This window comes from Gopherus flavomarginatus, chromosome 10 (assembly GCF_025201925.1).
Source record: "Gopherus flavomarginatus isolate rGopFla2 chromosome 10, rGopFla2.mat.asm, whole genome shotgun sequence".
Classification (NCBI taxonomy): domain Eukaryota; kingdom Metazoa; phylum Chordata; order Testudines; family Testudinidae; genus Gopherus; species Gopherus flavomarginatus.
Window position 1 is genome coordinate 82,671,248 of NC_066626.1, and position 13,752 is coordinate 82,684,999.

Here is a 13,752-nt window from a genome sequence, read left to right on the forward strand (position 1 = left end):
CTTAACACCTTACAGAGAAAAGGAGGGATTTTATGATACCCTTAGCTGTATGTTTATGACAGAAACAAAATCAGCTGTTGCCACCAGCTAATTAAACAACATGCACAAATCTCTTAGGACACAAAAATCCAATCTTGTTCTTAAAAAAGGTACATTTTATTAAAAACAAAAAGAGAGAAAATACATCTAAAAATGCAGACTATTGCTAGATTTTAAAAAGAACTATATATAAGGATTAAGCATCAAAATAACTTCCTTGAGGTGCAGCTTAAATATTACAAGCAAAACAAGAACACCTGGGGTTAGCACAGAGGAGTCCACAAGCCATAAAGTAATAGAAGAGATAAACCTAATCGCGTCTTCCTATACATTTCCTGATCTACTTACATATCTGGGGGTTTCAAATGAGTAGTTTCTAGGGATGTGTAAGAACCTGAAGGATAAGGGTTAAAAACAGCCCTAGGGAGGGCTGTAGCTGAGAGAAAGCAGCTACTAGGCTGACTGGGGAAAGCAGCCTCAGCAAGGGGGCCATGCCCCAATCAGGCCGAGGCTGGCTTAATGAGGGCCCAGCTGGCCCTTATAAGAGGGCTGGGGCCAGAAGCCAGGGACAGACTGTCTCTGGCTTTGAGAGGGAGGGACCTGGCTGCAGGGAGCTGAGAGAAGGTACCTGGAGTAGAGCAGGTCTGGAGGAAGGCCAAGGGAGCTGGGGAGCTTTGACCTGGAAAACCCCCAGGCTGTGGCCTAGTGGAAGGCCAATTAGGTACTGGGGTTGCAGGGGGCAGCCCATGGGTAGGCAGAGGCAGTAGGTTCAAACCCCTCTTGCCTATGATGAGTGGCTTTTACAGTGCAGTCTGCCCCAGTGAGCGAGGGCTAGATGGTGACTGGCAGTAGCCCATGACTGAGGCAAGGTGGGGATAGGGGTTGAGGGTTCCCCTGGGTGGGGTGACCCTGAGACTGTGGGAGTATTGCCAGGGGGCAGCATCCCAAAGACAAGGGGCACTGGATCCTGGGGAGGGACCTGAGGGCCAGTGGCAGCAGGGCACCATCCTGCAGAGGGCGCTCCAGAGCCTGGAAATGCTAATTCCCTGAGACGACCAGCAGGAGGTGCTGCAGCAGTGAGTCACACACCCCGACTGGATGATTTGATGATTTTTCATACCTGGCTCAAAGCTTCTTACAGCATTGCTGCTCTGTGTCTCCTCTCCGGGAGAACAACCACAGATAGACAAAAGAGGAGTCTTGTTTCAATTTTAAACAGTTCCAGCCTTCCCATTGGCTCTTTTGGCCAGGTGCCTACTCACTTCCCTTTACCTATTCATGGCAGCTAGACTTGTTAACCCTTTACAGGTAAAGCAAGTAGAGAACAGCTACTAACAGGGATTTTATAACTAACTGACTGGCTGGATGTCCATAAAAGATAGCTACCTTCCTTTATTTATCAAACCTCTGCTCATCCCGCATGGGAAGAGGGCTAGAAAAGGTGCCCTAAACCTAGGATGTCTCATACATTCCTGGCTGGATTACCACGTCTAGTGGGATCACTCTGCCTGCGGTTGAAGCTATAAAAAGAGAGTGACTTTCGCTGCATATAATGTTCACACCCTAATGGATAACAAAAATAATATACGGCCGGAAAGAAGAACTGCTACCTTCGCCAGGGAACTTACGAGATATAACATCGACGTCGCGCCCTGAGTGAGACAAGGTGCGCAGATGAAGGTCAATTGAGAGAAAAAGGTGGAGGCTACACGTTTTCCTGGAAAGGAAAATCTGTAGAGAACAGGCATGTTCATGGGTTTGTTTTGCTATTAGGAATAAGTTTGCCATTCAGCTTACAGAATTTCCTGTAAGAATCAATGAGCATCTTATGACTTCATCTTGGGCTCAACAACACTCGTATGCCCCAACGCTTGATTCTATCGAGGCTATCAGACAACAATTCTATACAGATCTTGACAGTCTTGACCAACATTTCCAAGGAGGACAAGATCATTCTCCTCAGAGATTTTAATGCTAGAGTCGGGTGGGAGTCAGGTCTCTGGAATGGATCTGGAGTAGGAAAGGCTAACTCCAACAGCATCCTCCTCCTGGGCAAATGTGTAGAACATGACCTGATTATCACGAATACCCTCTTTAGACAGGGTGAGAAGTGTAAGACCACCTGGAGACAGCCTCACTCCAGGCATTGGCACCTTTTTGACTATGTTCTTGTTAGAGCTCGAGATCGGAAGGATGTTTACATCACAAGGGCCTAGTGTGGTGCCTATGACTGTGCCTATATGGTGCCTATGACAGACCATCACCTCGTTAGATTAATCATGAATTTCCAGGTCACCTCAAGGCATCGCAAGCAGGCAAAATCAGTATGAAATAAATTCAACGTCAAGTCCCTTGAAGATATAGTGACTCAGGAGAAACTTCAGAAGTGTCTCCAAGAGAAGTTTGCCACAATATCAGTAGACCACAATGAATTGCAGACTGGCTCACAGACAGCTCTCAAAAGTAGGGACTCATGGGGGAGGGTGCTTTTAGTGGGGTTTTGCAGGGATCAGTGGTAGGCCTGATGCTATTCAACAGTCTCATCAGTGATCAGGAAGTAAATATAAAATTGCTTCTGATAAAATTTTCAGATGACACAAAGACTAGGGGAGTAGTAAATAATGGCTGGTCAGGTCATTGGTACTGAATGGTCTGGATTACTTGGTAAGCTGGATCCATGGAAACAAAATACATTTTAATACAAAAACAAAGTTGTACATCCAGGAACAAGGAATGCAGGCAACACCCACAGAATTGGGGCCTGTATCCTGGGAAGCAGTGGTTCTGAAAAGGATTTAGGGATCATAGTGGCCAAACAACTCAACATGAGCTGCCAGTGTTATGCTGTGGCAAAAAGTGCTAATATGGTCCTGGGATGTTGTGACATTGTGTTGTCCTGCTTCTGCCTCTTGTCTAGCCACAAACCACTCAGAGACCTTCTGGTCAAACATCTTGTGCAATTTATTTACGCTGTTCTTTCCATACCACCCTTACAAACTGGTGACACTCTGTATTTACCGTGGCATACATTGTCTAGCTCATTCCGCCAAGGAGGGGGGGAGATAGAAAGTATTTTCCCTCGAGAGATCTTCTTGGCTCTTGACTCTCAAAAGCCTGCCAGTGCCTCTCTTTTCCCCAAGCACTTCCTTCCTGTGCCTTTCTACTCTCTGGGCTAGTGAGTTGTAGCTCTCTCCATCCCATCCCCAGTCTGTCAGCCGGGCACAGCTTTGCCCTGAGGTCTACTCCAGGGTGACCCAATGATCAGAGTGCTAGTACAGCTGCTGTTGGCCAGCACTCTGTCGCAGTTGTATGAACAGGAGTAGCGAGTAGCAGGTGATTTTACCTCTGCATATGGCACGGGTAGGATGGAATTTGAAACACTGCCATGGGTGGTTGAAGGGCAGGGGAATGGGGACTTGTGGCTCCAGCCATGGAGGGAGGGGCAGGGCAGGGGGTCTTGGGGCTCCAGCTGTGGGGAGGGCACAGGCGGAAGGGGGGAGCTGGGGGCTAGCCCCCCCTCAAAGGGGAACTCCATCCTGCCGCCCACGAGTGCTGCGTTCAGTTCTGGTACCCACATTTTTAAAAGGATGTTGAAAAATTGGAAAGACTGCAGAAAAGAGACATAAAAATGATTGCAGGGCTGGAGAAAGTGTGTTCTTCAAGTGATGTCCCTGTGGGTGCTCCACTTCAGGTGTTGGTGCATCCATGTGCCACTGATCAGAGAATTTCAGCAGCAGTGCCTGTCTGGGTCGTGCATGCACTGTTCCTGTCTCACGGCACCGTTGGTGCCTCATCTAGCACATGCAACCCAACCCCCTTAGTTCCTTCTCAGATGTTCTCAGCCAGAGATGGAGCTCCCAGTGGTGTCCTGACTAGCTTGTTAAACACTTATAGAAATAGTTAAAAGTTTATAGTTCGTTACTAGTTGGTTACTTATCCTTCTTTGTGTTAAAAATATTATTTTTTATTTCCCTCTCAGACCATTAGGGTCTACATGGGGCTAACCATGCCCATCCAGTTATGCCTGGTTCACCAGGATTTAAACAATGCACATCATGCCCCGACGCTATGTCTGTGTCGGATGGACATTCACTCTGCGTCCTCATGGCAGATGAAATTCAGTGTTGATAAATGCAAAGTAATGCACATTGGAAAACTATACATATAAAATGATGGGGTCTAAATTAGCTGTTACCACTCAAGGACGATCTTGGAGTCATTGTGGATAGTTCTCTGAAAACATCCACTCAATGTGCAGCAGCAGTCAAAAAAGCAAACAGAATGTTGGGAATCATTTAAGAAAGGGATAGATAAGAAGACAGAAAATATCATATTGCCTCATTATAAATCCATGGTACACCCACATCTTGAATACTGCGTGCAGAGGTGGTCGCCCCATCTCAAAAAAGATATATTAGACTTGGAAGAGGTTCAGAAAAGGGCAACAAAAATGATTCGGGGTATGGAATGTCTTCCATTTAAGGAGAGATTAATAAGACTGGGACTTTTCAGCTTGGAAAAGAGACGACTTGGGGGGGGGATATAACTGAGATCTATAAAATCATGACTGGTGTGGAGAAGGTAAATAAGGAAGTGTTATTTACTCCTCCTCCTAACACACAAACTAGGGGCCACCAAATGAAATTAATAAGCAGCAGGTTTACAACAAACAAAAGGAAATATTTCTCCACACAACGCGCAGTCAACCTGTGGAACTCCTTGCCAGAGGATGTTGTGAAGGCCAAGACTATAACAGGGTTCAAAAAGAACTAGATAAATTCATGGAGAATAGGTCCATCAATGGCTATTAGCCAGGGTGGGCAGCAATGACATCCCTAGCCCCTTTGCCAGAAGCTGGGAATGGGCGACAGGGGATGAATCACTTGATGATTCCTTATTCTGTTCATTCCCTCTGGTGCACCTGGCATTGGCCACTGTTGGAAGACAGGGTACTGGGCTAGATGGACCTTTGGTCTGACTCAGTATGGCTGTTCTTATGTTCTTATGCCTTGGTGAGTGGCGTATTCCCCAAAAATGCATTTACTGCAGCATTCTGAAAGCCAGACGGGCACTGCTACCGAAACTCTCTGATTAACAGTGCAGGGACGCACCAGCACCTGAGGTGGAGCACCCACAGAGAGACATATCTCAAAAAACCTTTTACTGCACAGGGTGAGTAACCGTCTCTTACAGTGACAGACTGAGGGCTTGTCTAAATTGAGAGTTAGCGCATAGAAAGCTGGGGTGTAAATATACAGCACACTAGCTTGTTGTGCACTGTCTGCCTGTGTGGATTCTGCTACTGTGCACTAGAAGTTCCATCGTGCTCTTTGATCAAATGCTGAACAGGAGACCAAAGCATGCGACAGGACTGTTGGTGCATGGCAGAAGGGTGCATGACCAGTTAGTGCTGTGGCAAGGAAGTGCCCTGCAAACTTACACTCACCCTTCCCACACACTAACTGTCCGTATAGGACAAGCCCCTAAAGGGCTCGGTCTGTTCACCTTGTCGTAAAGAGATGGCAAGGTGCCTTAACTTCAGTATCTAAATACCTTCCGGGGGAGATAATATGGGACACTAAAGGACTCTTTAATCTAGTGGAGAAAGTCACCCAAACATTTACGGCGGAAGTTGAAGCCAGACAAATTCACATTAGATATAGTTTTTTCACAGTGAGCGTAATTAACCCTTGAAACAAACTCTCAAGTGAAGTGGTGGATTCTCCAGTTCTTGATGGCTTCAGATCCAGACTGGAGGCCTTTCTGGAAGGGATGCTTTAGCCAAACACAAGTTATTGGGCTAAAAAGAGGGGGAAACTGGGTGAGATTCTCTGACCTGTGCTCCATAGGTGGTCAGAGCGGATGGTTCCTTCTGGTCTTAAACTATGAATCTATGAGGTTATTTTGAGGGGAGCTGTATCTTAGGAGCCAACTGAACAAATGGCCCTAAATGTACACCACAGTCTGTACCCCAGGCCCTCAGCTGGCATAATAAGGGCTTGTCTACACACTGTTTTTTTACCATTTAAATTTCATCAGTTTGAAACTTGTATAGGTAAAGTGGTACAGCCCCTTGTGTGGAGGCAGACAGTTATAAAGGTCCATCAGTGGCTATTAGCCAGGATGGTCAGGAATGCAACCCCATGTTCTGAGTCTCTCTGACAGGCTGCTGGGCTAGATGGACCTTTGGTCTGACCCAGTCTGGACATTCCTATGTTCTTAAATCTTTATACTGGCATAGCTTCTTGCTGTGAATATAGGGACTGTAAATACAAGGCACCTTTCTACCAGTTTATCTGTGTCCACACTAAGGATCATGCTGATTTAGCTATTTGAATAAAGAATTGCATCCCTAACAAAAATAGTAAATAGTTACAAACACTTTGTCGATGTCATGGATCCACAGGGTTGGTGCTACACCCTGGCTTTGGAAGGGTCTCTAGGAGGAACCCGTCAGTGAGCCAGACCCCCAGTGGGTCTCTCTCTTCCTCCAGGGGAAGCCATGCAGCTTCACTGCCTCCTAAGATTGGACCTCTGGACCGTTAGCCCCCCTGCTCCAGCCCATGAGCTCCTCCCACAGCAACAGACCCCAAGGGAGACTTGTCCATTCTTCAGGGACTAATGCACCTCACCCAGCATATGAAGGGACACTCCCAGCACAGAAGTGTCGGGTTATTGGTTAACTGGAGACAGCACAGGAAGGCCTTTGGGTAGCCTTGAGAACTGAAGGCTAAAGCACAGTCCATCCTGGTTAGCTCAGAGCCCAGCCCAGCTGTAGCAATCCCCTTGAGTCAAGCTCTGTCCATCCCTCCGTCTGATCTCCTGTGTCAGACTGCAGGTGAGAGCCCCCATTCCTTCCAGCAGCCAGCTCTGATCCCCTTCTTCACACCTCCCCCGGCCTTTGTTCTGCAGCTGGGGGATTTTGCTCAGCCTCTCTGCTGAGAGGTAGGGAAATCGGTATCCCTCCAGGACATTGGCTGCTAGTTGTCACTGTCCTGGGGACTGGATTTGCCATTGTCTTCTCCAATGCTCCATTGCTATGGGGACCGGACCAGACCCAGACAGCTTGGTGACACCCACATCTATGTCTCCTGGCCTGTTCTGAGTGGCCTTTTCCACCCACTGGATAACAACATGGCACATAGGGGAAATTGAGGCACATACTAGACTCATAAAAATATTACAGAACAGTCTCACTTTGTCACAGTAGACCAGGGCTACATTTCAAGCCTGTTTGAATGTGCCTGTTAATTTTAAAGCACTTTAAAAATGGACTGCTTGTTCGCTTTCACTAGCTGAGATAAACTCATGTCAGTTCCTTGTTGATCCTGCCTCTCTTTTTTCCCTAGCTGCAGGGCAAAAATACACTATAAGAGCCAGCAAATTTTTAAATGAGGTAATTTTGGTGGGGGCTGCATCTTAAGAACGTCTTGACCAACTGATCCCAACCTGGCATCACTAACTGTCCCGGGATCCTCCACCAGCACAGTAATGTTCAGACCAATCTCAGTATGCATGTGGATTGTAGAGCACTTTGAAAAATTGGCTGTAAACAGAAACCTCTGGACAACCTTAACTATGGCACTACAAGGGCTACCTCATACTACGTTTCCAACCCCATCCAAAAGGTTTATGTCAGGAGTGTTGTCAAAGAAAAGAGAGTTTATTTGTATTTTCAGTGACAGCTGAGATTCAGGTTTATGTTTCAGTTCCCTCAGATGTGAAGTATGTCTCTGTCAACATGTTACCAGGGCATGTCCTGGCAGATGGTGCAGGGAGGTCATATGCCTGATTGAGAGAGTTGCCATGGGGCATGTGCCCAGGGGATCCCTTCTCCATGCCAGTGCTGCTCTGGGGCTGCAGTCTCTGTCACCTGGAACTCCTGACTTCTGCCATGACCTTGTGGTTTTGTTCTTTGCCTCCTGGTAGGCTGTGTGCAGTTCCTTGAACAGCCCACTATGGCTTTTGTCCGGCTGAATGAGGCTGTCTTCCTGGAATCTGTCCTGGAGGTCCCAATTCCAGTCAGGTTCATCTTTGTCCTGCTGGGACCCAGTCAGGCCAACGTCGATTACCATGAAATTGGACGGTCCATTTCTACCCTCATGTCTGACAAGGTAGGCGCTGGGCATGCATTCCTGCTAGAGTGTGGGGAATGGTGGTATGGTGGGACAGAGGTCAGACACAGGACAGAAAAGCTGCAGAGATGCTGCACCAAGTCCCTTCTGGACAGGGGTTAGGGACAGGGAGTACTGGGAGGCACAGGTCTTATCAGAGAAGCCAAGCCTGGGACAGGGAGGATGGCCCGGTACAAAAGAAAAACGTTTTCACTCGGAGCGTGGTGACGCACTGGAATGGGTTCCCTAGGGAGGTGGTGGAATCTCCATCCTTAGAGGTTTTTAAGGTCAGGCTTGACAAAGCCCTGGCTGGGATGATTTAGTTGGGGATTGGTCCTGCTTTGAGAAGGGGATTGGACTAGATCCCTCCTGAGGTCCCTTCTGACCCTGATATTCTATGATTCTGTGAAAGAGAGAGACCAGGACAGACATCAGGCTGGGGCAGGAAGTGCTAAAATGGGAGGTGAACACAAAAGGAGAGATCCCCAGAAACTTCATTCCAAGGGCAGGAGTGAAGGGGTCCTCAGAGGCTGGCAGAGGAGAAGAGGCTGTTGTGTACAGCTAGTGTGTACTTCCAACATCCAGCGCAAGGCAGTAGGGAGAATCTGCTCTGAAATGGCAGAGGAAGAATGAGAGGAGGGTTGATGCTTTTCTGTGTCAGTGCCCAATGCCCGGCATAGGGAACTCAGACATCAAGGGCTAGAAGTGATAGTGGCTGTTGCAGATTATTGTCTAATCTTAGATTCCAAGGACTAAATAGCATGGCAATGAAACTCATTCTCTGACAAGGAAAGACAAAGGAGAGACAATTATAGGCACCTGCTACAGACATCCAGGGTTGGAGGAGAGTGAGAATTAAACATTCCTGGACTAGCTTTCAGCGTCCTCTTGGCTGCAGGAGATTGTACATAGGAAACTTTATATCTCCAGCTGTTTGCTGGGTAACAAACCCAGCCAGATCGGCGTCAGCACAGAGACTCCTAGGCTGCATGCAGTGCAGCTTCGTGATCCAGAAGATGGGAGTCCATCCAAAGAAGCCTGGAGGTTCTGCTGGTTATTGCTCAAGAGGGACTGACTGGAACTGTGAGACTAACAGGGAAACTTGAGTGATTGGAGGGGAGTTTGGCCGAATGCCCTGTGCTCGGCTCTAGACTGTTCATGCAGAGCAGGTGGCTCCTTGGTTTCTGAGGGCTCTCGGCTGAAAGACACCACAGAGTGAGGTGCATGGGCCTGATGGGCCGAGCCCTGGACTGAGAACCAGGAGACGTAATGTTCTAACCCTGGCTCTGCACTCACTTTGTGGGTGGCCCTGGGCAGTTCAGTTCTCTCTCCCTCCACTTCTCTGCCAGTGAACTGAGGAGGATGGTAGTGACCTGGCACACAGGTGTGAGGATTAGCTAGTTAGTGTTGGTGCCATGCTTTGGCCATGTCAACTGCTGGGTATCAGAAAGCTGAAGGACCAAGTTAGCCTTGCCAGGATTTGAAGCTGCAGCTCCATGGAGTCTGTATGTTGCAGAGAGCTCAGCTGTCCCTGACCTCCTTACAGGCTTCTAATTCCGTCCTAATTCCCTGACCCTTTCACTGCAGACATGCTCTGAAAGCAGTGCATTACCTCAGCCATTTCACAGTCCTCATTAAACTCCTCCCTCCATTGTTAATGGGCCTGCTTTTTTCCTTGCACTCCTTGTTACGGAGTGTGGGGAGTCCGGCCCTGCACCCCTCTTCCTGGGACCCACAGTGACTCTTAGCCAGCCAGTAAAACAGAAGGTTTATTGGACAACAGGAACACAGGTTACAGCAGGGCTTGCAGGCACAGTCAGGACCCCTCCACCGAGTCCTTCTGGGATTTCAGGGTGCTTGGATCCTAGCTAGGATACCCTGAATTCCGCCCACACAGCCCCAAGCCCAAACTCAAACTGCTTCCCTCCTGCCACTCCCTTCCTTTGTCCCCCTTCCCGGGTAAAGGTGTTGACCTTTCCCCTCCCTTACCTAGCTCAGGTTACAGGCTCTGGCATCGTCCATCCCCTAGAGTCCTCCCCTGCTCTCCCACTCCCCACACAGACAGTCCCTACTGCATCACATCTCTCCCCCCTTCGAGACTGAACTGAGCAGGGTCACTCTGCCCAGTGACCTGGGGAAGTTCAGGGTCCCCTCTCCGGGACAACGCATCCTCTGTCAGGTTGGCACTTCCCTTCACATGGACCACGTCCATGTCATAGTCCTGCAGGAGCAGGCTCCACCTCAGGAGCTTGGCGTTGGCTCCTTTCATCTGGTGCAGCCAGGTCAGGGGAGAGTGGTCGGTGTACACGGTGAAGTGTCGCCCAAAGAGATATGGCTCTAACTTCTTAAGGGCCCACAGCATGGCCAGGCATTCCTTCTCGATGGCCGCGTAGCTTTGTTCCCGGGGTAGCAGCGTCTTACTCAGGTACACGATGGGGTGTCTCTCCCCCTTTTCATCCTCCTGCATTAACACCGCCCCCAGTCCCGTGTCTGAGGCATCGGTGAACACCATAAAGGGTTTGTCAAAATCTGGGTTTGCCAGAACTGGGCCACTAACCAGAGCCTCCTTCAGCGCCCGGAAAGCCTCCTGGCACTGCTCAGTCCAGGTCACCTTGTCTGGCTTCCCCTTTTTGCACAGTTCAGTGATGGGGCCAGCTATGGCACTAAAGTGGGGCACGAACCTTCGATAGTACCCCGCCATCCCACTAAAGGCCTGGACCTGCTTTTTGGTTTGGGGGGCAGGCCAGTCTCTGATTACCTCCACCTTGGCTGGTTCCGGCTTCAGGCAGCCGCTCCCCACCCGATGGCCCAGGTAAGATACTTCAGCCATCCCCACCTTGCACTTCTCAGCCTTTACTGTTAACCCAGCCTTTCGGAGTCAGTCCAGGACTTGTTTAACCTGGGACATGTGGTCCTCTCAGGTCTGGCTGAAGATGCAGATGTCGTCAATATACGCCATGGCAAAACTCTCCATCCCCCTCAGTAGCTGATCCACCAGGCGCTGGAAGGTGGCCGGTGCTCCCTTGAGGCCGAAGGGCAGGGTCAGAAACTCATAGAGCCCCAGAGGGGTGATAAAGGCCGATTTCAGCCTGGCATCTGCGTCCAGCGGCACTTGCCAGTAGCCTTTGGTAAGATCCATAGTGGTGAGGTACCGAGCACCTCCCAGCTTGTCTAGGAGCTCGTCAGGCCTGGGCATAGGGTAGGCATCAGATACGGTGATGGCATTGAGCTTTCGATAGTCCACACAGAACCGGATTGACCCATCCTTCTTGGGAACCAGCACCACTGGCGAGGCCCAAGGGCTGGAAGACGGCTGGATCACCCCCAAAGCCAGCATGTCCCTGACCTCTCTTTCCAGATCCTGGGCAGTTTTACCAGTGACCCAAAAAGGGGAGCATCTTATAGGGGGATGTGACCCGGTCTCCACCCGGTGGACAGTCAAATTAGTGCGTCCAGGCTGGTTGGAAAACAGCTGTTGATATAGATGCAGCACCCCCCTGATCTCAGCGTGCTGGCCCGGGGTCAGCTGATCAGAGAGGGGAATCGCCTCCAGGGGGGAACCCGCTTTGGTCCCAGGGAATAGATCTACTAAGGGGTCATCTCCCTGCCCCTCCCAATGTCCACACACAGCCAACACCACATTCCCCCTGTCATAGTATGGTTTCATCATGTTCACATGGTACACCCGACGGTGATGTGCCCGGTTTGACAGCTCCACCACATAGTTTACCTCATTCAGTTGCTTGATAACCTTGAAGGGCCCTTCCCAGGCGGCCTGGAGTTTGTTTCTCCTCACGGGGATAAGAACCATCACCTGATCTCCGGTGGCGAAGGCACGGGCCCGTGCCGTGCGGTCATACCAGACCTTCTGCCTCCTCTGGGCTCGGGCCAGATTCTCCCTTGCCAGGCCCATGAGCTCAGCCAGTCTTTCCCAGAAGGTCAGGACATACTCCACCACTGACTCTCCCTCGGGAGAGGCCTTCCCCTCCCATTCGTCCCTCATCAGGTCTAGGGGCCCCCTTACCCGCCTTCCATACAAGAGTTCGAAAGATGAAAACCCGGTAGATTCCTGGGGCACCTCCCTGTACGCGAACAGCAGGTGAGGTAAGTACTTGTCCCAGTCCTGCGGGTGCTGGTTCATAAATGTTTTTAGCATCATCTTCAGCGTCCCGTTGAACCTTTCTACCAGCCCGTTGGACTGGGGGTGATACGCTGAGGCCCAGTTGTGCTGGACCCCACATTTCTGCCATAAGGACCGGAGCAGAGCCGACATGAAGTTGGACCCCTGGTCCTTTAAGACCTCCTTGGGGAACCCCACCCGGCTGAAAATTGTCAGCAGCGCATCTGCCACTGTGTCGGCTTCGATAGAGGACAAGGCCACCGCCTCAGGGTAGCGAGTGGCAAAATCCACCACCACCAGGATGTATTTCTTCCCTGACCGGGTCATCTTGCTGAGGGGTCCCACTGTGTCCATAGCCACCTTCTGGAAAGGTTCTTCTATGATGGGTAAAGGCCTCAAAGCCGCTTTCCCCTTGTCCCGGGCCTTCCCCACCCTCTGGCAGGGATCACAGGATTGACAGTACTGTCGGACATGGGTAAAGACCCCAGGCCAGTAAAAGTTCTGTAGCAGCCTCTGCCTGGTGCGTCAGATTCCCTGGTGCCCTGCGAGAGGGATGTCATGGGCTAGGTACAGCAGCTTGTGACGAAACTTCTGGGGAACCACCAGCTACCTCCTGATCCCCCATGACTCTACTTCCCCTGGGGGAGCCCATTCTCGGTACAGGAACCCTTTCTCCCACAGGAACCTCTCCTTGCAACCTCTCCTCATGGTCTGTACCGCACTAAGGTCAGCCCGATCCCGGTGCTTCCGCAAGGAGGGATCTTTCTGCAACTCGGCCTGGAACTCAGCAGCTGGGACAGGGATGGGGACCGGCTCTCTCTTGCTGGCTGGGTCTGAGGCCGCAGCCTCTCTGCACCGTGCCCCTGGGCGTTCCCCGCTCCCTGGGTTAGGGTCCTGCACCTCGGGTCGAGTACCTTCCCCGTTGTTGGGGTGCAGTGCCCTTTGCCGACTCTGACTACGAGTCACGACCAGGGCACTCCGGGTGTTACTAGGCCAGTCCTCGAGGTCCCCTCCCATTAACACGTCAGTGGGCAAATATCGGTGTACCCTCACATCCTTGGGGCCCTCCTTGGCCCCCCATTTCAGGTGTACCCTTGCCACGGGCACCATGAATGGGGTCCCACCCACGCCCATCAGGGTCAGGTAGGTGTCAGGCACCATCCGATCTGAGGCCACTACCTCGGGCCGGGCCAGCATCACTTCTGCGCCCGTGTCCCAGTACCCAGTGACCTTCCTCCCATCTACCTCCAGGGAAACAATGCACTCTTTCCGGAGGGGCAGCCCCGCGCCCACCCGGTAAACCAAAAACCCGGAGCCTGGAGCATCCACAGGTGGTACGTTGCCAGCCCCCCTTTCCTGGGAATGTAGCCCCTCCTCCGATAGGGTCTTTTACCCAGTCCACCCTCTGCGGGTTGGGTCTGCTTGGTCTGTCCCTGAGCTTGGGGCACTGGGCCCGTATGTGACCTCGTTGGCCACAGC

General features: G+C 50.8%; 1 protein-coding gene across 4 annotated transcripts in view; it reads left to right on the forward strand.

Annotated features, from left to right (window-relative positions):
• The window catches only part of SLC4A3 (solute carrier family 4 member 3), a 93,101-nt gene that overhangs the window by 60,301 nt on the left and 19,048 nt on the right, over positions 1-13,752 (forward strand). For all 4 annotated transcript variants that reach the window (XM_050969643.1, XM_050969642.1, XM_050969644.1 and 1 more), the window contains one exon: positions 7,969-8,153. In XM_050969643.1, coding sequence (XP_050825600.1) covers positions 7,969-8,153 — 185 coding nt within the window. The remainder of the gene's footprint in view (positions 1-7,968; positions 8,154-13,752) is intronic.